This window comes from Gopherus evgoodei, chromosome 2 (assembly GCF_007399415.2).
Source record: "Gopherus evgoodei ecotype Sinaloan lineage chromosome 2, rGopEvg1_v1.p, whole genome shotgun sequence".
Classification (NCBI taxonomy): domain Eukaryota; kingdom Metazoa; phylum Chordata; order Testudines; family Testudinidae; genus Gopherus; species Gopherus evgoodei.
This window is the reverse complement of record NC_044323.1, coordinates 109,959,778-109,986,409: the sequence shown is the minus strand read 5'-3', so window position 1 is coordinate 109,986,409 and position 26,632 is coordinate 109,959,778. Positions and strand designations below refer to the sequence as shown.

Here is a 26,632-nt window from a genome sequence, read left to right as displayed (position 1 = left end):
TTGTTTAGAATTTTGTATCCTTTGTGTTTAGATCTTGTATGCTATCACTAGAGTTCATGACATGTAATTAAAAAGAACTTGGCCCATTATTTTCCACCAAGAATACATAAACTTTATGAAGCTTCTTGCTTACTGTGATATTGCACTCTATATGATTTTATGAAACAATGCTGATGAGTGTAAATACAATGTAACTAAATATACTTCATGCAAAAGGTCTCGTAATGTATCATTCAAAAGCTTACAATCTACTGAGTGTGATCATCTTATTTGTACAAATGCATCACTCTTGTATCTGAAACTTGAAATATGAAATATAAGTCTGAGGGCCTATTGTAATTATGCAAAGTGTGGGCCATTACTGGTGGTTTGGAATCTTGATGACGCCCATTAACCAGGACAATTGACTGTAGATGGTTTTGTTTTACTTGTAAGTCTTCCTGTATACCTGTGTGCTGGCAAGTGGGTAATGAACTCTTACAGTGACATGTGATCATGTTACCTGAACTGGAATCCATCTTTAACCTCGTGCTTTTCCATTGAGAAGGAGGAGGTGGGAGCCCAGAGAGGGACAAAGGATTCCCACCTTATGCAAAAGATATATAAGTGGATGGAACAGAGCCAAGGGGGTAGCCATCATGAGAAATCCCCTACCTACCACATGAGCTGGAACAAGGGCTGTACCAGAGAAAAGGATCATGCCCAGACTAAGAAGGCGTCCAGTCTGTGAAAGAAACTTACTGGAACAACTCTGAGGGTGACATTTTATCTGTATTGAGTTTTATTGCTGTACTAGGCTTAGACTTGTGTGTTTTATTTTACTTGGTAATTCACTTTGTTCTGTCTGCTATTACTTGGATCCACTTAAATCCTACTTTCTGTATTTAATAAAATCACTCTTTACTTATTAATTAACCCAGAGTATGTATTAACACCTGGGGAGTGGGGGGCAAACAGCTGTTCATATCTCTGTATCAATGTTATAAAGGGTGAACAATTTATGAGTTTACCCTGTATAAGCTTTAGACAGAGTAAAACGGATTTATTTGGGGTTTGGACCCCATTGAGAGTTGGGCATCTGGGAGTGTTAAAGACAGGAACACTTCTGTTAATTGCTTTCAATTAAGTCTGCAGCTTTGGGGCACATGGTTCAGACCCTGGGTCTGTGTTGGAGCAGACTGGCACATCAGGCTCAACAAGACAGGGTGCTGGAGTCCCAAGCTGGCAGGGAAAGCAAGAGCAGACGTAATCCTGGCACATCTGTTTGCAGTACCAAGGGGGTTTCTGTGATCCAACCCGTCACACTTACTATATAATATAACAAAGTAACACGGAAAAATATCATCATCTGTCATGGATACTTTTAAGAAATAGCCAATCTAACTCTGTCTCCATGTTATGGATGGTATCTGCTCATACAATTGCAAAACAATTTTTAAGAAGCAAAGTGTGCACAAGTCTGGAACTTGAAAATGTTATCTGATACTCAATATGCCATGGACTAAGCCCTATTAATCAGGAGAAAAATATCTATGCCTACAGAGTCTTAGCCCTTTCAGCCAAGCCCTTTGTGGTGTAAAGGAATAAACAGCTGCACACTGTTTATTGAATTTGAACACACTGTCAATCAACTTTCTATTTAAAATATTTTTAAAATGTAACTTACTGTGTATTTCTCTTGTTTTTTGTTAAAACTTCTATTTCCAATCTAGCTTCACCCCACACTTCTTTGCTTTTTTCTTCCCTATAATAGTAGATCATGTTGTATCTTTTCCTAGGTTGTTTTCAGTGACTTGCTTTTCTCTTTTCTTTCTTCCCTCCCCTTTCCCATTATTTCTCTATACTGTGTACACTACGTTCTGCCCTATAATTTTTTGTTCCTCCCACTTCTCTTACAAACACCTCCACCTCTCTCTCTACCCTACATCTCTCCCCGTCCACCTTGCTACAACTTCTCATCGATTTCGCTCTTTCCACCTCACCAGATACCACATGGCAAACCAGTGTGCTGTAGATTGACACCCCAGCTTGCTGTGCACTAAATCTTTGTGTAGAGAAGCTCTTAATCTCTATCTCATCCAACTGACTCCCAGCTTCTGCAAAAGTGGTTGAAATGGGTCTTCACTAATCTACTTCGTCGACTAGCATCTTTTTCTGGATTCTCCTCCACAGTGGATAGTTACAGTGATTGGCTCTCCTGCTAATCCTAACAATCCTAAACAGAAATAGTGTGTAAATGACCTAAGATTCTTGCTAGTTTCAGAGTTGCCCACAGAGTTCTAAATGGCAGCAGTGAAAGCTGCAGATTCTGGAAGATAACACTGCATTGATTCACATTCTATTCAAGCTTTTCTTCACAACCCTAAGGGATAAAAACTTTAAAATAAAAAAACAAAGATTGAATGGATTTTGTAGAAGTTGTTAGCATTTACCAGGAAAGATTTTTATTATATTTACCATAGGTAATTGGAGTTTGCTTCTTTTTTCAAACCCTGTGCACAGTCATCCATGATTTCTTTCAAAAATAATTCTGATTATGGATGAAGAGATTCACAGAGATTCACCATTTAAATTTACCAGAACTGGCATCATCCTTTTTCTTAGAGAACATTATTAATCCTTTCCACTTTGTACATACCTACCTAAGAAATCATGAGAGCACAAATCACTGCAGTATCTAGGCAATGAAGTGCAGTGAAATACAAAAGATATATAACTAAAGATTAAAACTGGACTCCACTTTGTCACCCTCCTAGGGTTTGGTCCATTGTGCTTTCCTCATCCCACTCCTAGCATCATCTCAGCCTCTGTTAATGTAACTAGGCTGTGATGAAGGAGGGTGTTTTGCACCAGGCTCTGAAGGTAGATAGAGCTTATTCTGATACACTTCTGCAAGGGGTTCCATAGATTAGGGCCTAGCACCAAAACTGCTTTGATCACCTAGCTCCCAGGTCTTTTATTCTGGGTTTAGCAAGCTTTCATCTGCCTGATGAGCACACTGGTACTGAGAAAGAGAGGTGGATTGTGAAGTAGTCTACTCTCAGACAATTAAGGATGCTGAAGATAAGAACCAGGATGTTTAAATGAACCCAGAACAAATGAAAAAACTGAACTCTACAACGTGAGGGAACAAAGATTTTGCAAGGTCACTGACAATTAGGTTTTGCAGTAACAGAAAATTATGCAGAGAATAAATTCACGGCAAATTAGTAGTTACAGGGCAACCGAAAGAAATAGTATAGTAAATTTCATTATAAAAACACTCCCACACTGAATTGTTGTTCAGCCCTAATCAGAACTATACTAATACTTCTTGACTAATATCAAAGACTCATGGCAAAATCAGACTCCTACAATATAACTTTTCTATCTTACATGAGAATACCTCTACTGAATCAGCCCAATAGTCCAACTAGCTCAATATCTTCTCTCTGACAGTGGCCAGTGCCAGATGCTTCAGAGAGAAAGAACAGAAGTGGGCAATTTTGAAAGCTCCATCCCATTGTCCAGTCCCAGCTTCTAGCATTTGGAGGTTTAGGGGCACCTGGAGCATGCAGTTATGTTACTTACCATCTTGGCTAACAGCCATTGATGGACTCATCCTCCATGAAATTATCCAATTCTTTTTTGAACCAGTTATACTTTTGGCCTTCACAACATTCCATGGCAACGAGTTCAACAGGTTTACTGAGTGTTGTGTGAAGTAATCTGTCCTTATGTTTGTTTTAAACCTGCTGCCTACTAATTTCATCGGGTGGCCCCTTATGTGAAGGTGTAAATAACACTTCCCTATCCACTTTCTTCATACCATTCATGATTTTATAGACTACTCTCACATTCACCCTTAGATGTCTCTTTTCTAACCTGAACAGTTCCAATCTTTCAATCTCTCCCTCATATGGAAGTTGTTCTATACCCATAATCATTTTTATTGCCCTTCTCTATATATTTTCCAATCCTAATATAACTTTTTTTGAGATGAGGTGACCAGAATTGCATGCAGCATTCAAGTTGTGAGCATACTATAGATATATATACTGGCATTATGATATTTTCTGTATTATCTACCCCTTTCCAAATGATTCTTAAAATTCTGTCAGCTTTTTTGACTGCCACTGCAGAGTGAATGTGGATGTTTCAGGAAACTATCCACAGTGAATAGAAGATCTCTCTCTTCAGTCTTATAATCTTCCCAAATGACTTACTCATAGCAGCAAAGAATCCTGTGGCACCTTATAGACTAACAGACATTTTGGAGCATGAGCTTTCGTGGGTGAATACCCACTTTGTCAGATGCATGTGGTGGAAATTTCCAGGGGCAGGTATATATATGCAGGCAAGCTAGAGATAATGAGGTAATTCAACCAGGGAGGATGAGCCCTGTTCTAGCAGTTGAGGTGTGAAAACCAAGGGAGGAGAAACTGGTTTTGTAATTGGCAAGCCATTCACAGTCTTTGTTTAATCCTGAGCTGATGGTGTTAAATTTGCAGATGAACTGAAGCTTAGCAGTTTCTCTTTGAAGTCTGATCCTGAAGTTTTTTTGCTGCAGGATGGCCACCTTAAGGTCTGCTATAGTGTGGCCAGGGAGGCTGAAGTGTTCTCCTACAGGTTTTTGTACATTGCCATTCCTAATATCTGATTTGTGTCCATTTATCCTTTTCCGTAGCGACTGTCCAGTTTGGCCGATGTACATAGCAGAGGGGCATTGCTGGCATATGATGGCGTATATTACATTGGTGGACATGCAGGTGAATGAACAGGTGATGGTGTGGCTGATCTGGTTTGGTCCTATGACAGTGTCGCTGGTGTAGATATGTGGGCAGAGTTGGCATCGAGATTTGTTGCATGTTACAACCGCATCTGCTCTAACCCCTCAGACAGAGACCAACACCTACAAAATCTCATCCAAGCATTCTCAAAACTACAATACCCGCACGAGGAAATAAGGAAACAGATCAACAGAGCCAGACGTGTACGCAGAAGCCTCCTACTGCAAGACAAATCCAAGAAAGAAACCAACAGGACTCCACTGGCCATCACATACAGTCCCCAGCTAAAACCTCTCCAACGCATCATCAGGGATCTACAACCCATCCTGGACAATGATCCCATACTTTCACAGGCCTTGGGTGGCAGGCCAGTCCTCACCCACAGGCAACCTGCCAATCTGAAACATATTCTCACCAGTAATTGCACACTGCACCATAGTAACTCTAGCTCAGGAACCAATCCATGCAACAAACCTCAATGCCAACTCTACCCACATATCTACACCAGCGAAAGACTGTGAATGGCTTGCCAATTACAAAACCAGTTTCTCCTCCCTTGGTTTTCACACCTCATCTGCTAGAACAGGGCCTCATCCTCCCTAACTGAACTACCTCATTATCTCTAGCTTGCCTGCATATATATACCTGCCCCTGGAAATTTCCACCACCTGCATCTGACGAAGTGGGTATTCACCCACGAAAGCTCATGCTCCAAAACGTCCGTTAGTCTTTAAGGTGCCACAGGATTCTTTGCTGCTTTTACAGATCCACACTAACACGGCTACCCCTCTGATACTTTACTCATAGCAGGTGACATTACCTGAAACTTACTTGGATGGGCTTGATATAGATCAGTCAAATTCTGTTTTCATTTACACAGGTGTAGATCTGGAGTAACATCCCTAAGCCAGTGGAGTTACTCAAGAGAGAAAAGGCCAGCTATTAGTGTAGATAGTTTCAGAAATGTTTTGTTTCTGACATCTTATTTTGCTACAAATGATAATAATGCAACACTCAGCAGAACACAATCCTCAGCTGGTGTAAATCAGCACACTCCACTGAAACCAGCTGTGGATCTAGCCCATTACATTATAACCTAACAAATTAGTTAATTGCTTTAACATCTCACCACTATGCAAAATATTCACATAAAATGTTTTTGTCCTGAAATGTTAATGATAATAGAAGGTTCTATATAAGTGCAAACTATCTACAGATATGAACATGCTTCACACACATTAATTAATTTAGGCTCAATGTCCCCTTTGGAGGTAGACAAGTATTATCATCCCCATTTTCCAAGTAAGGAAAAGAGCAGTGCCAGCAGCAATACCTAACAACAGCTGGGCAGTACAAGGCAGTAGACCAGGATGTTAAGTGAATGTTTTGTAATGCCTCGCAATTAATAGCAGATTCTGTTATGTAATAGGAGGTGCTGTAAGAAGTGTAATTTTCTAAATCAAATAGACATAGCAGGCATGAGTCTTATAGGGACACAGTTTGTTCTGAATGTTTTCCCCCTACAGTCACTTCTGAAGACTTTATTGGACTGATTTACTTTGTCCAAAGTTGGTGGAAAGAAAAACGGGGGTGGGAAGCTGTTGTTCAATCCTGAATGACAAAACTGGCATGAAAGCCACAGGCAGGCCTCATACTCATCAAGCTGCTTATTTGTGCTATCACCAGCACCAGCTGAAATGGAGTTAGGTCAGTAAAAGTACAATGGAGAAGCTAACAAGAGGGAAAGAATGCCTGGGAAAAACTGACCTCACAACTCACACAGGAAGAAAACTCCAGTAAAGCCCTAGATAATCTTATATTTTCCTTAAACATGAGTTTCTTCTTTTATGCAATGTAATTACAACCTTCTTGTAATACACGATAGTATCTTCGGATAAAGTAAAATGCAATGAAGAAAGAACTCTCTACAATTTTGAGTGCAGCAGCAAATAAACTATTATATCGCAGTCACATAGATAACCACGTGCAGTTTCTAATATTCAGTGTTTCTCAGTGAGAAATATTTAACATTTAACATTTATAACATTCTCACATCTTTATGTGAACAGTGCCAAGAAAATTGTTTAAAAAGATAAAGTTAATTTGAAATTAGAATTACCATTGAAATTAAATGTTTATAAGTCACTTATACAGAGGCTGAAAAGCCAGTGACTTTTAGCTCGCAGAAGTTCACTAATCATTTTACTATGGAATGGATAGGTAGAATATTCTGACTTATGGGACACACAATAGAGAAAAAAAGAGCCATCTTTCTCAAAATAACAATGAGCAGCAACAAAGTTCAAAGCGAAGCCTATCCAAACACAGCTCGCTTAAAAAAATTACATAAACTGAATTCATTTACTTCTAATAATAGGACACCATCTTTACCTGCCAAATAACTATCCTATTTTTTTCATACATAGTAGTTTTTGCATACATATGTAAAATCTTTTTCGGTTAAGGAGACCACCATTTATAGACAATGTCCTTTCTTAAGAAACCACCATAAAATATCCCCAAATGTACTGATTAAAATTCTGTTCCAAATTTGTTAGAAGGCCACATCCATTATGTCAGTCCTTTGGTTTCACCATATTGCAATCAATGAAAATACAATTAGATTAGTAAAAAAATAGTAAACTACAGAAAGACTATATCCATAATCATTTGTACAACATTAAAGAATGAACAGGAAGAAAAAATAAAAAAAATGAATAAACTAATCAAAGAGCCAAATCTGTCACTGGCAACAAAACTTATCCAATGGCAATCCTAATATGTGCCCTTTGGGTACTGCCAGTCTGTGATATATGTGAAGCCTATACACAAAAAGTTACAGGTCTAAACCTGCCCTTAGTTATAAACGTGCATTCCTAGTAAAGCAACTAGGAGTACAAAAATGCAATGGAGCGTGACAAAATGGTTTTAAATTGTACATTTTATAACTTGAATAAAAATAAAGGTAACTGTCATAAGCAATCACCTGAAGGCCCATCAGAAATCAGGCAGACACCAAATTCTACTCATTTATTTATTGATAAATGTATGTGATGATCAGTAAGTTTCTTTGCTCTCAGTATCAATTATCAGAAATAATCAGTTTATTAGGAGCTATATTATGATATTACACTCAGTATGCCCCATTGAGCAGTGTTTTGTAAGAGAGAGACATTCTCGCTCTCAAAAATTTTCATAATGGGAGTCTTCCTATTGACTTCAATGGGCTCTGGATCAGGCCTATATTCATAAAAACCAGGTCATTGAAGTCTACATCTCAAAGACCATCATTTGGCCGAGAATTGGTAAAAGGTATACAGTAACAAGTCAGGGCATATCAAGGTTCTTGGTGAGGTTGCAAAGGTAGCAGAAATACTGCTGAGTTCTACATACTAGAACTAGATACCTATCAGGGTAAGCTACAGAAATTATATAGGACTGTTTGAAAAAAGATCCAGCATAGAAGATTTCGTACACTAAGCAGTCTTTGTTCTAAAAAAGATACAAAAGTGAAAAAAGAATTAAAAAAAAACCTTTTGCTTCTAGAAAGGGAATTGAATGCAATTGCTTGTGAGTAAAGATATCAAGGTTATGCTTTTCTGCTTTCTTATTTGAGTCTCAAAGTACGAGTTTAAGTGCCCACATCTCCATCACTTCAGCATGTCCTGATAAATATGTCTTTTCATTTAAATCTGATAAATACATACCCAGCATCTTCCTGGAAACCTTCCAATTCATCCCTTTGCTCCGCTAAGGTGGATTCTAAATCCAGATAGGTACCATTATGAGACAGTTGCAGTGTACAGTCATCAAGCTGTAAGAAAAAAAATAAAAATAGTCTAATTATTTGTATTAATAAATTATAAAACACTACCCTTCTTTTGGATATGCCAATGTTTTTTGCAGCAAAATAAGGGAAATCTTACAGTACATGTTCCTGCTGAAGCACCTGTTCTCCACCATTTTCACTTTTCCACCAAGTCCTAAGGTCCACATTGCACTCACTATTCTTCTAGCAAAGGAGGATAAGACAGCACTCTCTTATTTGGAGACCAATACTAGTTCTTAATTTTCTAAAGGAGCCATTTGAGTTATTAAGCCCTCAAATTCCACCAAAGACTAAGTACATTCCTCCTTCAGTGCTCTCAGCCCCAGCTGGCATAGGCAGCTAAATGTTTGTTAGACACACACACACAGAGAGACAGATAGACGTAGACACACATACACACTTCAGCCCTCCAGCGAATTCCATGTCACTGACTCAGGGAGAGATTCAAGGAAAGATTTCTAATACTCAGATTAAAGATTATTTTAGGTTATTGCTTGGATCAGGAGGCAAAATGTAACTTTTGATTTATGCCAGAGTAACAGAAATCACAATCTGTCTACAATCAACGTGCTACTACCAAATCTAGGATTTGGAAAATCCGTTCAATTCTGTTTAGATTTTTCTTTGGAAAAAAACCCAACAACAACAATGTTGCTTTTACATGAGCTATTCCCAGTTATCTCTGTAACTTCTTCTGGGAAGACATTTAAATGGCATGGCACATATAGAAGGCTCAGTTTACTGGAAAAAAAACATGTAAACAAATTTAACTCTTTGATTCTTAGGAACAAGGCCGGTGTAAGGAAGTTTTGCCTAGGGCATGAAACTTCCACCTTGCGCCCCCCCAGCTAGCCCCGCCCCCCCCCCCGTGGTAGCTAACCAAACCCACCCACCCCTCCCACCCGAGGAGCCCCCCCCCCCCCCGAAGCTAACCCCAAGCACCCGGGGAGCCCACCCTCACAGCAGCTACCCCCCTTGCAAGCCCCCCCTCCATGGCAGCTAACCTGGCCCGGGGAGCACCCCCCCCCACGGCCGCTAACACCGCTCCCCCTCCACGGCAGCTAACACCGCTCGCCACAGCAGCTAATCCTGCCCAGGGAGCCCCCGCTGCGGAAGCTAACACCGCCCCCCACCGCGGGAGCTAACCCTGCCCGGGGAGCCCCCCCACACGGAACCTAACCCCCCCCCCTCCACAGCAGCTAACACTGCCCGCCGCGACAGTTAACCCCTCCTGGGGAGCCCCCGCTGTGGAAGCTAACACCACCCCCCACCACGGCAGCTAACGCTGCCCGGGGAGCACCCCGTGCGGAAGCTAACTACACCCCCCTCCATGGCAGCTAACACCGCGCGGGGAGCCCCTTCGCAGAAGCCAACCCTGCCCCCCACCGCGGCAGCTAACCCCGCCCGGGAGCCCGCCCCAGTTCTCATTCTCCTCCCCTCCCAGGCGTACGGCGCCGATTGGAGGAGATTTAGAGCGGGGGCTGTGTGCTCAGCAGAGGAGGCAAAGTGGAGGTGATCTGGGGTGGGGAGCGGTTCCCCTGTGTGCCCCCTCGTTACTGCGGGAGGCCCTCCCTGTGCTCTTCCTCACCCCCACCCCAGCTCACCTCCACTCCACCTCCTCGCCTGAGTGCGCTTCTAGGCACCCTCAACCCCTAGGCGCCCTAGGCTGCCGCCTGGTTGTTGAGGGTGCCTAAAAGCCTAGTTTGCCTAAATGGTTGCCCCAGCCCTGCTTAGGGATTAAAAAAACCTACATTAAGATCCATAACTAGTGCATGTATCTTTTTGAGTAAGAAGAAATATCAATCTACACAAAGCTGGAAATACAGTCCTTTATCTAAAGAAATGAGGCTAAACACTACTCTGGGAAACTTTTTCCCAGTAGCCCAGGGTATCAACTGTAATGCTAATTTATTCACAGCAATGCCAAAAAGAAAACTACTAATTAGATAAATGTTCTTCTGTCACTATGGGGATTGGGAGATTTGCCCACAATCTCCAATTCTACTGCATAACTAGGAAAAAGGAACTGTGCTTTACTAATATCTAATGACTTTAGTCTATAAAAGGCATGACGAGAACAGGAAGTATCTGATGTGCTAGATACAGGAAAGTGGTACATTCTCCCTATTTTCAATTCGTCACCATAGTTTCGGTTCAACGTCGTATTATTCATTCCTGTCCTAAGGCTTTGTACAATGTATCTAAGAATTGAAACTATGGTGATGGAGGGTATGTACAAAAGTAACTACTACTTCAATACTTTAACTATGCTGCATTTTACCAAAACGTTGGCTCCTTTTCAATGGGGAGAGGGGGAGACAAGATGAGGTAAGAGGGAAGTAAAGTAATTCCTACAAAAAGGACCAGGCACTCAGATACCATTGTGAGGAGCCACTACGAAATACTAAGACAGATCAAGCACCTCATGAAGATTCACTCTTCCTCCCTTTAGATACCCACCTCCCCACACAGGCCAAGTAAGGGACTGGAATGGCTGCAAATTCCCACTGTTGGGGTTCCTGCTAACTGTTCCATCAGAAGGAGAGGGGAATTACCTCCCCCATATCCGAAATGATATGGGATTATAGCCACAAAACACACAGCATTCCCAAGATTTGTGTATATTTCCAGGGCTCTGCCATTTGCCAGAGTTGACTATACAATGACTATACTCCTCTGCACAGCCTCCTCCTCACTCTCTGGGCACCAGCAGGTGGTTCACTGAGAGTACAGGAGAGACAGGCTCCCTGTTATCAGTTCCTGTGCTTGGCCCGCAACAGCATACAGCTGCAATTGTAGGCAAAGTTCTGCTCAGCCCCCGCAGCCCCGGGCTCAAACATGTTCACTGAAGCTGGAATTTTTAGGGAATTTGGCTGAGAAGATCTATCAAGTCGGTACCAAGCATGTGCAGGAAGCTTTTGAAAAACTGTAGTTATCTTGATCAAATTTGGGCAGATTTTCAGAGAGAGGGCAAAAGGCCACCCCACTGCCAAATTTCAAGTCCCTGTGCCAAAGCCCGGGAGTGCTAGAACTTCTCAGATAAAAGATTACTAGACACTTTTAACATGGTCAAACAATGTCTTTTTCCCTAGCCTCATTCTCAGAAACACCTGAATTTCAGCCAGAGGCAAACACCTGGAACGGAAAATTTCAGCCCAAATGGTTAAAGTCTGGCAAAGCTATAAGGTTCTTGTAATGAGAAGCTGTGATGATTTTGGAAATGTGTCTATAGAACGTATTGATTCAGTGAACTCTCTGTATGTATCTTTATCAAGCTGCAAACTCTATTTTGAATGTGGAGGCTAGCTGCATTCACTGTGAGCTTCAGCATCCTGTTAGACTGAAATTTCAAAAGAGGGTCATTGACTTAAGTGCCCAACCAATGATATGCAATAGCATTAGACAAAAGACTGGCTCTCAACCAGAAGAACTGGTTTATCAGGAGAGAGGTCACAAAGTCATGGTAGGACTCTATGGTCACCTGTTGAGGCTGACCAGGGAGTTAGACCCACCTACCAGAACACAGATGGTTCTCCAAGGACTTCCAATGGAAGGGTGAGCTGAAGAGGGGAAAATCCATATAGGATTTACAACTTCCATACAGATCTGTGTGTTTCTTGTGAGATTAAGTAAAGAGCAACAGTGTTGTAGAACTCTGTGCAAAGTGTGTAGCCCTTGAGAGAGTTAAACTGTAACCCAAAAGGCTCACAGCTTCAGTGGGATTCTGGAAGAGGGCATGTTTAAACTATAGTGGGAGTCTGAAGAGTCATCACTATGCTTAGGGACTAGGCAGCTGAGCCACATGGTTGCAGCTCTCAGGAGGAATTGTTACACAACAGGTCTGTGTTCCGAGAGTCTTCCTATGGACCCCAAGTCCAGGATAGTGCCTGGGCACTCTTCAGACACCAGAGGCTTAAAACACTAGGGGATCCAGAGGCAGGATTGCCCTGATAGCAGTCTGCTGGGCCGCAGGCAAGGCTGAGCCCGACAAGACCTGTTAGAGAAGTGTTGGGCAACTTTAGTTATAGGTAGCACAACCTATCCTGCCTGTAATACAGTGATGGACAAACTTTTTGGCCTGACAGCCACATCTGGGAATAGAAATTGTATAGTGGGCCAGAAAAGCTCACAAAATTGGGGTTGAGGTGCAGGAGGGAGTGAGGGCTCTGGTTGGGGGTGTGGGCTCCTGGATGGGGCCTGAAATGAGGAGTTCAGGGTGCAGGAGGGGGCTCTGGGCTGAGGTGGGAGAGTGGAGTGGGGGGGGTGCTCTGGCTGGGGGTGTGGGCTCCAGGGTGGGGCTGGGATGAGGAGTTTGGGGTGTAGGAGAGTGCTCTGGGCTGGGACTAAAGGGTTCAGAGGGCAGGAGGGGGATCAGGGCTGGGGCAGAGGGTTGGGCTACGGGAAGGGGTGCAGGCTCCAGCTGGGGGGTCACGCTCTGGGGCGGGGCTGTGGATGAGGGGTTTGAGGTGCAGGCTCCAGGCAGCACTTACCTCAAACAGCAGCATGTTCCTTCTCCAGCTCCTGTGTGGACGCATGGCTAGGCGACTCTGCACGCTGCCCCATCTGCAGGCACCTCCCCTGCAGCTCCCACTGGCTGTGGTTCCCGGCCAATAGGAGCTGCGGGAGCAGCACGCAGAGCGGACCCCCTAGCGTCCCCTACACGTAGGAGCGAGATGGGAGCCATGCTGCTGCTTCTGGAAGCCACATAGAGCAGCCCCTAACCCTGCTCCCTGGCTGCAGCACAGCTAGCCCCAGATCCCGCCCCTCAGTGGGAGCTCGAGGGTCAGCTTAAAATGGCTGCTGGGCCAGATTCAGCCCACGGGCTGCAGTTTTCCCACATCTGCTATAATACATACACTGAAGATGTATAATATTCTACCATATATTTCATTTTAGGTCAATTCATTTTCATCTATAAAACCGATTTTTTCCCTGGTTTCACATTTTTGGGTCTACATAAAAATTAAAATTGTTTTGTGAACCCAACAAAACAAAGCTTTTTAAATGAGCTTTCTATTTTTCTGTGTGTCAACATATCAATTACGAAAGTTGCCAGATGGACAGCCCTGGAAACTGATACACTTTATTTATCCACAGATCAGTAATAGCTATGCCAATGGTCTCAATTTTAAGCTGAAGCAGAGACTCATGTCTAGTTAATCCATCACTTCTCCACAAAGGCGGCCACGAGCTGAACATATAACAATGGTACTAGTCATGTTTTAAGAACCATGCATGGTATTGATGTGGATACTTGTGCATTAGAAAACAGAGAACAACTCGTCTCACTTTGCCCAGCAAGTCATCAAAAGGTAATGATTACTCATATGCAAAATAGATGCATCCATATCTCATCTATGCTGTTAATGAAACAATGGTAACATAGTGTGATAATACCATGAACAAGTTGTTAAGTCTGGATCTCATTATCAGCAAAGGAAATAGCTATTCACAGACTGGACATAAGAAACCAAATTATTCCACTGAAATTATATTGGTCTGAAGAAACAGCAGGCTAGGGTTCTATAAAAACTCCTCTAAAAAGTTATTTTCCAAATAACTACTACTGAGGAAAATGAAGAGAAAACTGACATACAAAGGAAGTATTTAAAAGGCCCAAATAATATAAAATAATCTCTTTTATGAGAATTATTTTACAAATGTTATACAGATACGATTATTGGAAACAATTATAAGAATGGCCATATTGGGTCAGACTGATGGTCCATCTAGCCCAGTATCCTGTCTTCCAACAGTGGCCAATACCAGATGCTTCAGAGGGAATGAACAGGACAATTATCTAGTGATCCATCTCATCATCTAGTACCAGCTTCTGGCAGTTAAAGGCTTAGGATAGCCAGAGCATAGGACTGCATCCTTGATCATCTTGGCTAATAGCCATTGATGGACCTATCCTCTATGAACTTATCTAATTCTTTTTTGAATCTAGTTATACTTTTGACCTTCACATTCTGCTTTGGACTAAACAATCTTGAGTAATTTTGTAACGTCTGCAAATTTTGCCACCTCACTGTTTACCCCTTTTTCCATATAATTTATGAATATGTTAAACAGCACTGATCCCAGTACAGATCCCTCTCTCCATTCTGAAAACTGAACATTTATTCCTACCCTTTGTTTCCTTTCTTTTAACCAGTTACTGATCCTTCCCTCTTATCTTATGTGAAAGGCAACTGAAAAATGTAGTCAAAGAGTTAAAAATTCAAAACAAAGAAGTATTTTAAAAAACACAATTCCTAGTGTTTCTAAACCTAAACCTAATCTGCCAAAGGGTAAGGACACCCTTGGCCCAAATGTAAACTGAAAGGAGCTATTTTCAGATTCAGAACCCAATTGCTCAGCTGCCACTCCTGCCCCTTGTGATGTCATCACTTCACTAGTTCTCTGGTCAGCAGAGAGAGTCTTCCACGTTAAACAACACCTAAAATTTGAATGTAAATCTCAAGCAGACAATGCGTTTGTGGGAAGCTCATATTTTCTTTAAAGATTATAAGAAAATAAGAAACATGGGATGCCAATGTAGTCTTTTTTATTTTGCTGATCACCTTTAAAAAATAGTTTGGGTTGGATTCCTATGTCTTTATGCCAAAATGATTTTTACTGTAAGGCTATTGAGCTCAATAGGACCCATTAACATAGCTTCAACAGCAGCACAAAGGCAGTGAAGGTTTCCCAGTTGGTCAGTTCTTCAAAAAAAAGAAAAGCCATGCCCCATTTCTCCTCACAATGTAGCTCTTATTGCTAAGCAACGGAAAAAAGCTCCTAGTTTCCTTAAACTTTGCAGCTCTTTCTAAATGCAGCACTGAAAGGAACAAGGAGCAAGAGGGCAAAAAGAACAATAGGAAGGAAAGCAGGCAGCTACCTGAAGACGATTAAAAGCCCAGTGTCCCCTTTCAAAACTATAATGGAAACTTTTTCCTGCTTTGAATAAAACTAAATCTTAGTCAGTCATTTTTTGCTTTTACTGTCTTTAGCTGCTTATTGTCCAAGAGCTAAAACTGAAAGATTGTTGGAAGGGAGGGGGGGAAACAGGGCATTTGCCTCTAACACATTAGCCACATGATTTCAGACTGAATAATGTGAAGTCTGCAGGCGTTACAGCCCCTCCCCACCGCTGAGTATGTGTGCACATGCACTTATTCAAAAACCCTAAAGGGTCAATTAAGCAACACAAATGCAACACACTTATTGCCATGCCAACTGAAACTGTACAGAAGCTGTTTTCTTTTTCTCCAGAATGCTTAGCTAGGTTATAGAGCCTGAGTCTGAAGTGGACTTTCCTTGGTTGTTCTAAGTCAGTGGTCACCAACCTTTTCGTCTGGCGAGTGCCAGACAAAGGACTGTGGCGGCAGTTGAGCATGCGAATTTCGGCGGTGACGCCTCTCGATGACGTCGCCTGTCAGCAGCAAGCGGCATCATCGAGAGGCGTCGCTGCCAAAATGCTGCCGAATTTTGGCGGCATTTCAGCGGATGCTCGACCACCGGCCAGGACATGGGCGCATTTAGATGCCCCCACTGTTCAAGTTGTCCGTCCAGGGTACTGACAGTCAATTTGGCAAGAGCCAAGGTGATATATACCAGGACTCACTCACTCTCCATTTTATTTTAAAAAGAGAAAACTGTCCCAACTTATTACAAATGTCTTTATTTTTCTGTCACTTTCTTTCACACAAAAAAAACCCTGGGGTCATAGGACTGTATTTTTCAGCAAGCAACTTACCAAGTGATTTCCCCACATCGGTTTCTAGAGTTGTGTTCACAAAATCCATGCATCTCAAATGACTGTCCTGCACATTGTGATGTTGGCTACAAGGTGATAGCCAGCAGGTGTACGGATCAGAGCAAACCATTCTCAGAGTTTTATCTTCCATTTAAACTAGTGATAGACAACTTCCAAAAGGTTCAGTTCAGATAATTACTGAAGGTTCAGAAGCCAAATTTATACTGGGCACAAGCCCACTGATGTTTACGGAGAGAGAACATAGGTGATTTGTTTCCTGACGTTTACACAAACTACTTGAACAAGTTGACTCTGCAAGACAGAACTGGAAATATCACAACACACTCTCATCAGATTTCTAATAGTTCTAGAACAGGGGTTCCCAAACTTGGTTCGCGGCTTGTTCAGGGTAAGCTTCTGGCAGGCTGTGAGATGCTTTGTTTACCTGTGTCTGCAGGCACAGCAGCTTGCAGCTCCCAGTGGCCGCGGTTTGCCATTCCCGGCCAATGGGAGCAGCCGGAAGTGACTGCCCAGCCTGCACCACTTCCCACAGTTCTGGGGAACAGCAAACTGTGGCCACTGGGAGCTGCAAGCCACCATACCTGCGGACACACAAGTAAACAAAGCGTCTCACAGTCCGCCAGGGTCTTACCCTGAACAAGCCGCGAATCAAATTTGGGAACCCTTGTTCTAGATAGAACCGTCAGGACAACTTGTCCTGCTGCATTTTGCCATTTCCAGTCCCACACATTACGGAGATGAACAGAGATGCTGAATAAAAGGAATAGGAGGACATTTATTTTTTAAAGTTACCTGATTGTTTGGTTCATACTACTAGTTTCTGGCAAAAGTTCACACAATTTTTATTGCAACCAAACCTCTTCACTCACCTCTAATTTAAACCATTATTGGCTGGCAATTGCTCATGTTAATTTTGGCATGCTTTTTATCAATTTAAAGAGTGGTTTTCATAGTGGGGAAAAACTGTTGACTGTAACAGACAAAACTAAATTGCTTTATTGCTCAGTCTTCCTTTTTAAACTTTTTAAGCCTTATTGATTTTACATATTACAAGCCTGTCATGTCTGCACACTTCCACTGCTCAGTTTTTCACTATGTTCCTTTCTGGGTCAGTTGTTTCTGCAGTGAAATAGCATCCTATTACTGGGCCCTGTGAAAGCCAATTCTGTCCTTGCCTAAGCCATCTCCTCCTCCACCTCCTTTCTAACCCCCTCCCCCCTTGCAAAGATGGAAAAATGCCCCTAACAACTCAGATTTCATATCTACATTATTTCAAATTGGAAAGAGCTCTTAGTGATCCACCATAGTATGATTTATTAACAGAATTCTAATAGCCTCTCCAGACTTCAAGGTAAAACTGGTTGTCATCAAAGGGTCAGAAGAAAGACAATTTTATTCTGTATTCAGAAAGAATTGTGTTTTGATCAATAAACTTTCATTAACATTATTACAGTTCATTAGATGTTTTCTGCAGCTGCATGTGACTCGGCCTTTAAAATGTGACAGATGATTACTATTGTTATTGCTTCTCAATGAGTAACCTAGATAGAAATAAAAAAGTGTTTTAATTTTATATTTTATACCAAAGGCAAGTGCCAAAGATTCTGCATATTTCAGCTCTAACACTTGCAGGTCTGATACCAAATCCCCATTCTTCAGTGTATATCATATGATGTGCAGAGGAACTGAGGGAGATTTCCACACCTGAGCCATTCTTTTTAGGTGACAAATTTGAGGAACTGTCCCAGAGTGACGTGTCATTAGAGATGGTTTTGGAACAAATTGATAAATTAAATTGTAATACATCACCAGGACCAGATGGACTTATATAAGAACTTCTATATGAAATTGCAAAACTACTAACTGTGCTGCATAACCTATCATTTAAATCCGCTTCTGTACAAGATGACTTGAGGATCACTAACGTGACACCAGTTTTTTAAAAAAGGTTCCAGAGGTGATCCCCAATTCCAGGCTGGTAAGCTTAACTTAAGTGACAGGCTAAGTCATTGAAACTATAGTAAAGAACAGATTTATCAGACACATAAGTGAACACAATTTGTTGGGGAAGAGTCAACACAGCTTTTGTGAAGGGAAATCATGCCTCACCATCATCTATTAGAATTCCTCAAAGAGATCAACAAACACGTTGACCAGGGTGATCCAGAAGATATAGTGTACTTAGACTTTCAGAAAGCCTTTGTCAAAGTCCCTCAACACAGGTTCTTAAGCTAAGTAAGCGGTCATCAGTTACAAAGGAAGAGCCCCTCATGGATCACTAACTGGTTAAAAGATAGGAAACGAACGGTAGCAATAAATGGTCAGTTTTTGGAATATAGCGGGGGGAAATAGTGGAGTCTCCTAAGGGTAAACACTGAGGTGGCAAAATTAGCAGATGATACAAAATTACTCAAGATAATTAAGTCCATAGCAGACTGCAAAGAGTTACAAAGGGATCTCACAAAACCGGGTGACTGGGCAACAAAATGGCAGATGAAATTCAATGCTGATAAATGCAAAGTATTGCACATTGGAAAGCATAATCCCAACTAACATACAAAATGGTGGAGGTCTAAATTAGCTGTTACCATTCAAGAAAGAGATCTTGACGTCATTGTGGATAGTTCTCTGAAAACATCTGCTTGATTTGTCAAAAAAGGTAACAGAAACTTGGGAATCATTAGGAAAGGGATTGATAATAAGACAGAAACTATCATAATGCCTCTATATAAATACATGGTATACCCACATCTTGAATGCTGCATGCAGATCTGTCACCTCATCTAAAAAAAGATATCTTGGAATTGGAAAAGGTACAGTGAAGGACAACAAAATTGATGAAGAATATGGAATAGCTTCCATATGAGGAGAGATTTAAAAGTCTTTGACTTTTCAGCTTGGAAAAGAGACAATTAAGGGGTGATATGATAGAGGTCTGTAAAAGCTTGACTGGTGTGAAGAAAGTGAATAAGGAAATGTTAATTTACTCTTTCACAAAACACAAGAACTAGGGTTCACCCAATGAAATTAATAGGAAGCAGGTTTAAAACAAACAAAAGGAAGTATTTCTTCACACAACGCACAGTCAACCTGTGGAACTCTTTGCCAGGAGATGTTCTGAAAGCCAAAACTATAACAGGATTCATAAAATAATTAGATAAGTTCACAGAGGATGGGTCCATCAATGGCTCTCAGCCAGGATGGGCAGGGATACAACACCATGCTCTCAGTGTCCCTAACTTCTGTTTGCCAGAAGCTGGGAGTGGATGGCAGGGGATAGATCACTTGATTATTGCCTTTTCTGATCATTCACTCTGACGCACCTGGCATTGGCCACTGTCAGAAGACAGGATATTGGGCTAGATGGACCATTGGTCTGACCCAGTATGGCTGTTCTTATGTTCTTATGTGTGTTCTTATGATCGTTTCAGAACATAGCATCCCAATGTAGGAGAAACTGGTTGGAGAGGGTATTTGATTGTATTTTAAACTCACTTATCTGTTTTTGTGTCATGGATTTTTTCTTTGTTTGATTTGGTTTAATACATTTTTGTAACTCAGGATCTTAAAGGTTTAAAAACAAACAAACAAACAAACAAAATTTACATAAACAAGTCTTGCCACAAGGCTCAGGTTGAAAATTAAGACCTGCATCCAGCGGTGAGCTCCACAAGAACAGAACCCTGCACCTATAAAAAGCCCCACTGACTTCAGGGTCCATTCACACAGAACTCATTGCAGAATCAGGGCCTACATTTGGAGAAAAATTCAACATATACATTTATTATTTTTAGAGAAAAATTCAGTGTCTCAGGCAGTGAATTTACATAATTAAACAGCAGGCCCAAGAACTGCTTCCATATTTTTAACTACATTTCAGTGGTTTTCAGCTAAGGTTTTATGTGTAAATATTATTAGCACTCTAATGCTTACTGAGTTAACTGCTAATAGTCAGCACTTAAACAGCTGTTTTCATCCTCAAGGTGCTTTACAAACTTTGCAGGAACAGGGCCTTAAATGTGTGCATGGACTTAATTTTACATCATGTGACTAGTCCCACTTAAGTCACTGGGACTACCCACAGACTGTAAACTTAACCACAAGTTTAAGTGTTTGCAGGATTCAGCTAAGAGATCAGAGTCAAATTAAATTAAGAGAACTTGCTGCTATGGTATGAAGGTTTCTGCTTTGTCCTCATTCTACATTCCTGGCTGATCTCAGACTCCCATATCACATACTATCTCCTGCTCTATAGCCTCTACAGCACAAATATCTTTCGATGGTGATGTATGTAGATGTACAAAACATAACATCAATAGCACATTACAGCCAAAGGAACCACTAGCACAGGGGTAGGCAACATATGGCATGCACGCCGAAGGTGGCACACCAGCTGATTTTCAGTGGCACTCACACTGCCTGGGTTCTGGCCACCGGTCCGAGGAGCTCCGCATTTTAATTTAATTTTAAATGAAGCTTCTTAAACATTTTAAAAACCTTATTTACTTTACATACAACAATAGTTTAGTTGTATATTATAGACTTATAGAAAGAGATCTTCTAAAAAGAGTTAAATGTATTACTGGCACGCAAAACCTTAAATTACAGTGAATAAATGAAGACTCGGCACTCCACTTCTGAAAGGTTGCTGACCCCTGCACTAGCACAATACAATGCCAATAACATATTCCATTAATTATTTTACTATCACTGAAATAAAGAAAATAAAAACAAAAAACTGTTAAACAAATATTATGAATCTGACTATGCAATATGTTGAAGGAAGTTCAGAGTTAAGACTGCAAGTCTTAATATACTCTGTTGTACCTTGCTATTTCAGGGGTCTCTGAAATGGATATAATTAAATACTGTGGATATACATAGTATATCTGCTGCAATGGTTAGATACATAGGAGTAAGTCAGGGATTCTACGGTGCTTCTTTCTGTGATCACTTTATGAGAAAGAGATCCCCTTGTGATGCTGACAGTCCAGGTGCCAGTGAATGCCAGAATCTCAGGACAATGCACTTGTATGTGAATATCAAAGAAGCGTTACTTGTTAGTATGCGTTCAAATTAATTCACTCATATAGTAATAGAGATCAAAGGAGATATTTACTGTATTGTTTTTGTCTGTCAGTCTCCTGTAGTTTGCTATTATGTTACTTGTACATTATATATATACTCTGTAATTAAATATCCCTAGATCAATGGTGTGCTAATGAAGAGTGTATTGAGGTGTTAGAACTTCATGAAAACTAATGGAATGTTACTTGTATTATTCTCAATTATTTATTCCTATGTAACGACAGGTGTTCACATTATGTATATCCTTTTAACTAAATAACCCATTAAATGCAGCTGAAGCTTTGGGAAAATGCAAATGAAGAAGAGTGCTAATTTCAAAGTAAGAGCCCTTGTGTGTGACAATGGGAGTTCATAGACTAAGTGTATTCCTCACTCAGTATCATCAAAAGAAATGCCCATGTGGGCAGTGAGACTGTCAGCTAGTTGTCTGTGCGAAGACGCTATAAAATTAATTTCAAGGAATAATCTTGAATCTCTGGACTGTTTGGATTCCAACAGGATGAAAATACTGAACGAGTAGACAGAGACCCACAGAGTTATTCTGGGTACCCTGAGAGACGTTTGGAACTGACAGATTACTGCATCTCTGCTATCATTTTGGATTTACAAACTCTGACTCACCTATTAATGTATTTTACCTGCTTTAACCTCTCAATAACTCTCATTTCTTTCTCTTAGTTAATAAATCTTTAGTTAGTTTACTAGAGAATTAGTTGCCAGTGTTGTCTTTAGTAAAATCCAGAGTACCAATTGATCTGGGAGTAAGTGACCAATCCTTTAAATTACTCCCAATCCCAATGTGATATGAAATTTAGTATAGTGACCACAAAATCCAGTTTGTCTGGGTGGCAAGATAAACTGGAGACCCTAAGTGTATTGACTGTGACTCTATGGTAAGACTAGTATATAGTGATCCAGGAGGTCACATTTGTTACTGACTTGGAGAAATCTAATCATGGAATATAACACTAGGGGTGTCTACTTTATTTTCTGACACTCTGACCTGAGATTATCACTCACAGCTATGAGCTACTTTAGACAGCATGATACCCTTGTTTCCCAAACCACCTCTTTGCCCAACAATCCAGCCCCTTATAGTGTGGTTCTCTAAGAGTTTCATTCTGGAGACCAGTGGAGAATGTTCCCAGGACTACAGTCTAGGATCTGCTAGAGTAGGTTTTTATAAGTATGAGAGTTTCAGGATTCCCAGTTGCAACCACCTTAGCATGATTACAAACAATATGTTAAGAGTGTGGGAGAGAGGCTCAAAATATTTGCAATGAAATATCAAATTGAATGAAACTTGCCTGGTCATAGGGGCTTTTTTCTTGTTGTTTTTTAATATTAACTCACCAAAGCTTAATCTAAAAAAACTGCACTAAAATGTGCATCAAACCATGTAAAATGAGTAGTTTTGACCTGAAACCACTCAAACTTCAACAGTTTCAGTTGAGTTTTGCATTGAGGACTGGAGTTCATTCAATCCAAACACCCAAAGCTCAACTTAGGTGACTGAAAGAACGCAGATCAACTCCCTGAAAAGTGCAACTGCTGTGTTTGCTGGTGGTTCAGCACTAAACTCAGTGTAGATTTTCAGTGATTTTTTTTTTAAAGGATGAGAGTGATGATCTGTCTTTACATCACAGTTTTTTGGCTTGCAGATTCCATACTGGTATGTTTTTCACGCCAGTGCAGCTTTTCCTATCTAAGAGTAATCGGAGTTAGGTCTAGCCGACATTGTTACATGTATTTATTTGAGCGACCAGAGAGTATAATAGCTATAAAACCAGAAAACTTTTTTTGGAATTACATATAACTTTTTGGCTGATGCACCGGGGATGCCTACAGCTGACATATTCACAATACCATTTGGTGGAAATTACTGTGAAGATATACAAGGAAATGGAAATAATTGTGTTCTCTAAGAAGGGGATATACCAAGACAGGAAGGGAAGGATTAGCTTCAATGGAGTTAGTCATTTTGGAAATTTTTTGTTCTCAACTTTTTTTTTTTTTTAAGTGTAGGAAAATCTCTAGGATAAAACTACTATAATCATGCTTTTAAAAATAATATGAAACCCAGGAAAACCAAAATCATATATACTTTGAAAAATGTGATTTCATCTGTCTTTTTTTCCTTCCTTGTTCTTGAATTTCTGATAATCATGGAACATTTCCATTTTCCAAATATTTTTTGAAGTGATGTGGAATTATTCTACAACCTGCAATCTCTCCTCCTTAATGTATATTCCTAGCACTCAAATTTCCATCAGTAGGTTATTCCATCCATCCTCCACTCTGTTAAACACTACAGTTAAAAAACATGAGGTGTTCACTAAACTCAGCAGTTACTACTCTTACTGGATTTAGCATATCAGTAGGTTATTGGAATTAAAAATTATCTCCTAAAAAGCCAATCAAGCTACTATATATTTATAGGGGCAGCAAATGAACTACAAAGTAATATAGTCTACATCCATTTGTAGCACTAATGTAAGTGTTCATTTAATACAGTGCTCAAATGTATGCTGGAATCTTTATAGGACAAATAGAAAGATAAAAACAGAGACAGTTGAGGGAAAAAGTGGAAAATAATGTTGGGAGCACTGAATAACAGTGAAAATACTATAGTCTGCATGTTTTCTCCTGAATTCTCCCTTCCAAGTTTTCAAACAGAGCACAAGGGATCCCGAGAGGGATTTTTTTCTCCTCCAGAACACACATTTGGGATCAATGCTTAGTCATCATCCACTTTTTCCTTCTGTTTGGTTAGCAGTCAAGATACCTTAATCCTTAGTATTAAAAAGGTTGTTTGCACACTGGTGAACAGAGTATGAAAGTAACGAGAACCTCTGTGCTTCTTAGGGCCTCAACTACATTACTAATAATACTGAGTCAGGGGGCCACAAAGGTGTTACCTGACTTGGTTACAAGATAGTTCCTACAAACAAAACATATGGATGTTTAAGCAATGGGTAAATAATATAATACTATTATATGATCAACGGTATGCTCTCTCCCTGTGCCTTCTATTCGGCTACCCTATCTCAAAATGTATGTAACAGAAATAGAGGGGGTTCAGACAGGAGTGATAAAAATCATTAGAGGCACAAAAAAATACTTCCATACTTGGAGCCTGATCCAGTCCCCACTGAAATACATAAAAGGCTCCAACTGACTTCAGCTGACATTGGATCAGGCCTTAAGAAAGACTGAAAAGACAGAGATAGTTTAGAAAGAGGTGAATGTGAGGGGGTTTGAAGGCAGTATACAAGGACAATACAGACAAAGTAAATCTCCTATTTAACCTCATTCATAATACAACTACAAAACTAATGAAAAGGAAATTGTTTTTTACACAATGCATAGTTAGCCTGTGCTCATTGCCATTAAACATTGAGTTCAAAAACTTGGGGAACGGAGTGTTCAAATAGGATTAGGCATTTATATGGATAATGAGAACATCCACAGTTCCAATAGTTATTTGTTGTTTTTTAATTAAGAAATAAACATAAACCCTCATGCTTTAGGACATCAGCCTATCACCAAGCACTAAGTATTTTTCTGTAATTGTCCATTATGGGTTTTCTTGGATCTTCCTCTTAAGCATCTACTATTATCTACTATCGACGACAATATATTAGTCTGTTACAGTATGACAATTCTTTTGCTATATCAAACCTTTAGCTGAGTTTGAGAAATGGGAGCTATCTACATAAGAAAGCTGAAACTTTGGAGTAAACAGGGTCAGGGACAAAAGTGGCATATAAAAGACCCCTGAATTGACTGTATTTTTAACGAACTACAGGTTATCTACACTGCGTATTTTCAACAAGTTTGGCATCAGTCAGCGACATGGTTGGGTCTACAAATAGTCTGTGTCCACCCAATGTGGTTGATATGCAGTTAGTGACCATAGCAGCTAACAGTACACTTCTACCCTGATATAACGCGACCCGATATAACACAAATTCAGATATAACGCGGTAAAGCAGTGCTCCGGGGAGGGGCTGCACACTCCAGTGGATCAAAGCAAGTTTGATATAATTCGGTTTCCCCTATAACGCGGTAGTTTTTTTGGGCTCCCGAGGACAGTGTTATATCGAGGTAGAGGTGTATTTCACCCTTATAATTGGCCAATCTGCACATAGTCAACTATTTGCCAACCAATTTGATAAACAGCTGTTTTCCAGTATAGAAGGGACCCCCTAATTGTATCCTGTAACAGTGTGGCTCCTTCCTCTCTGCCTTTTGTGCAACAGGACATTCCAGAGTTCTTAGCTCTGTGTGCATGTCTTCTGCAGAAGCAATATGGAATAACTGCTCATATTTTCCCAGAAGGGGCATACATAACACAGCCTGCGGACCTCCAAACTTGGCTAATGTATGGTTATGATTTTAAAAAATGCTGCTGTGAAGACACAACTTAACTTTGTTTATAACTGGGTCAGATGGGAGTATTATGTAGTGGCTACATGAACATGGTTGTACTTGTAGTGGGAACTGGACCCTTATAATTAAAAAGATGACTACAAATACCGATTTACCATCAGGGAACTAAGGCACAGAGGAATTAAGGGTTTGGTTCTGCAAGGTCCTGAATAGTCTGGCCCTTATCCAGCACAGCACTTGAGCATGAATTTAACTTTAAGCACTGTGTAGTCCCATCAACTGCAGGATCACAATCAAAGTGACTCACCTAAGGTTATACAGCAAGTCTCTGGCACAGCCAAGAATTTAACCTAGATTTCCTGAGTTCCAGTCTAGTGCCTTAACCACAGATCATCCTTCTTATAAAAGTAGAGTCTATTAGGGTACATGTTGCTCTTTTAAAGATAAACACCTGGAAACAATATAATGTCGGTTTCATTCTAAAGGCAAAATGGAAATAAATATGTACTGATCTATGTTATGTCTATCAAATCACCCTATTAGTTAACGATAACTAGTGAATTAAGTCAAAGACTTTCCCTGGGGGTAGGGGGAAGGCCTTTTTGATAAATACTGTTATAATTAGAAAGTCTTCAAATTTACTTTATTTAATGACATTTTTAAAACCAACCTTTATATTAAAAAAATCTCTTTAAAAAAGTAGCTGATTTATATATAACATATCCAGCTATCATGGGATCGGCTTATGAGTGAGGAATGGGAAGGAGAAAACCAGGCAGGTCTTTGTCACTT

At 40.5% G+C, this 26,632-nt stretch overlaps 1 protein-coding gene across 1 annotated transcript in view; it reads right to left on the bottom strand.

Annotated features, from left to right (window-relative positions):
• FHOD3 (formin homology 2 domain containing 3) overlaps window positions 1-26,632 on the bottom strand; it is a 645,976-nt gene that overhangs the window by 571,828 nt on the left and 47,516 nt on the right. The window contains 1 exon segment of the mRNA XM_030551482.1: window positions 8,477-8,583. Within this exon segment, the coding sequence (XP_030407342.1) occupies window positions 8,477-8,583 (107 nt within the window).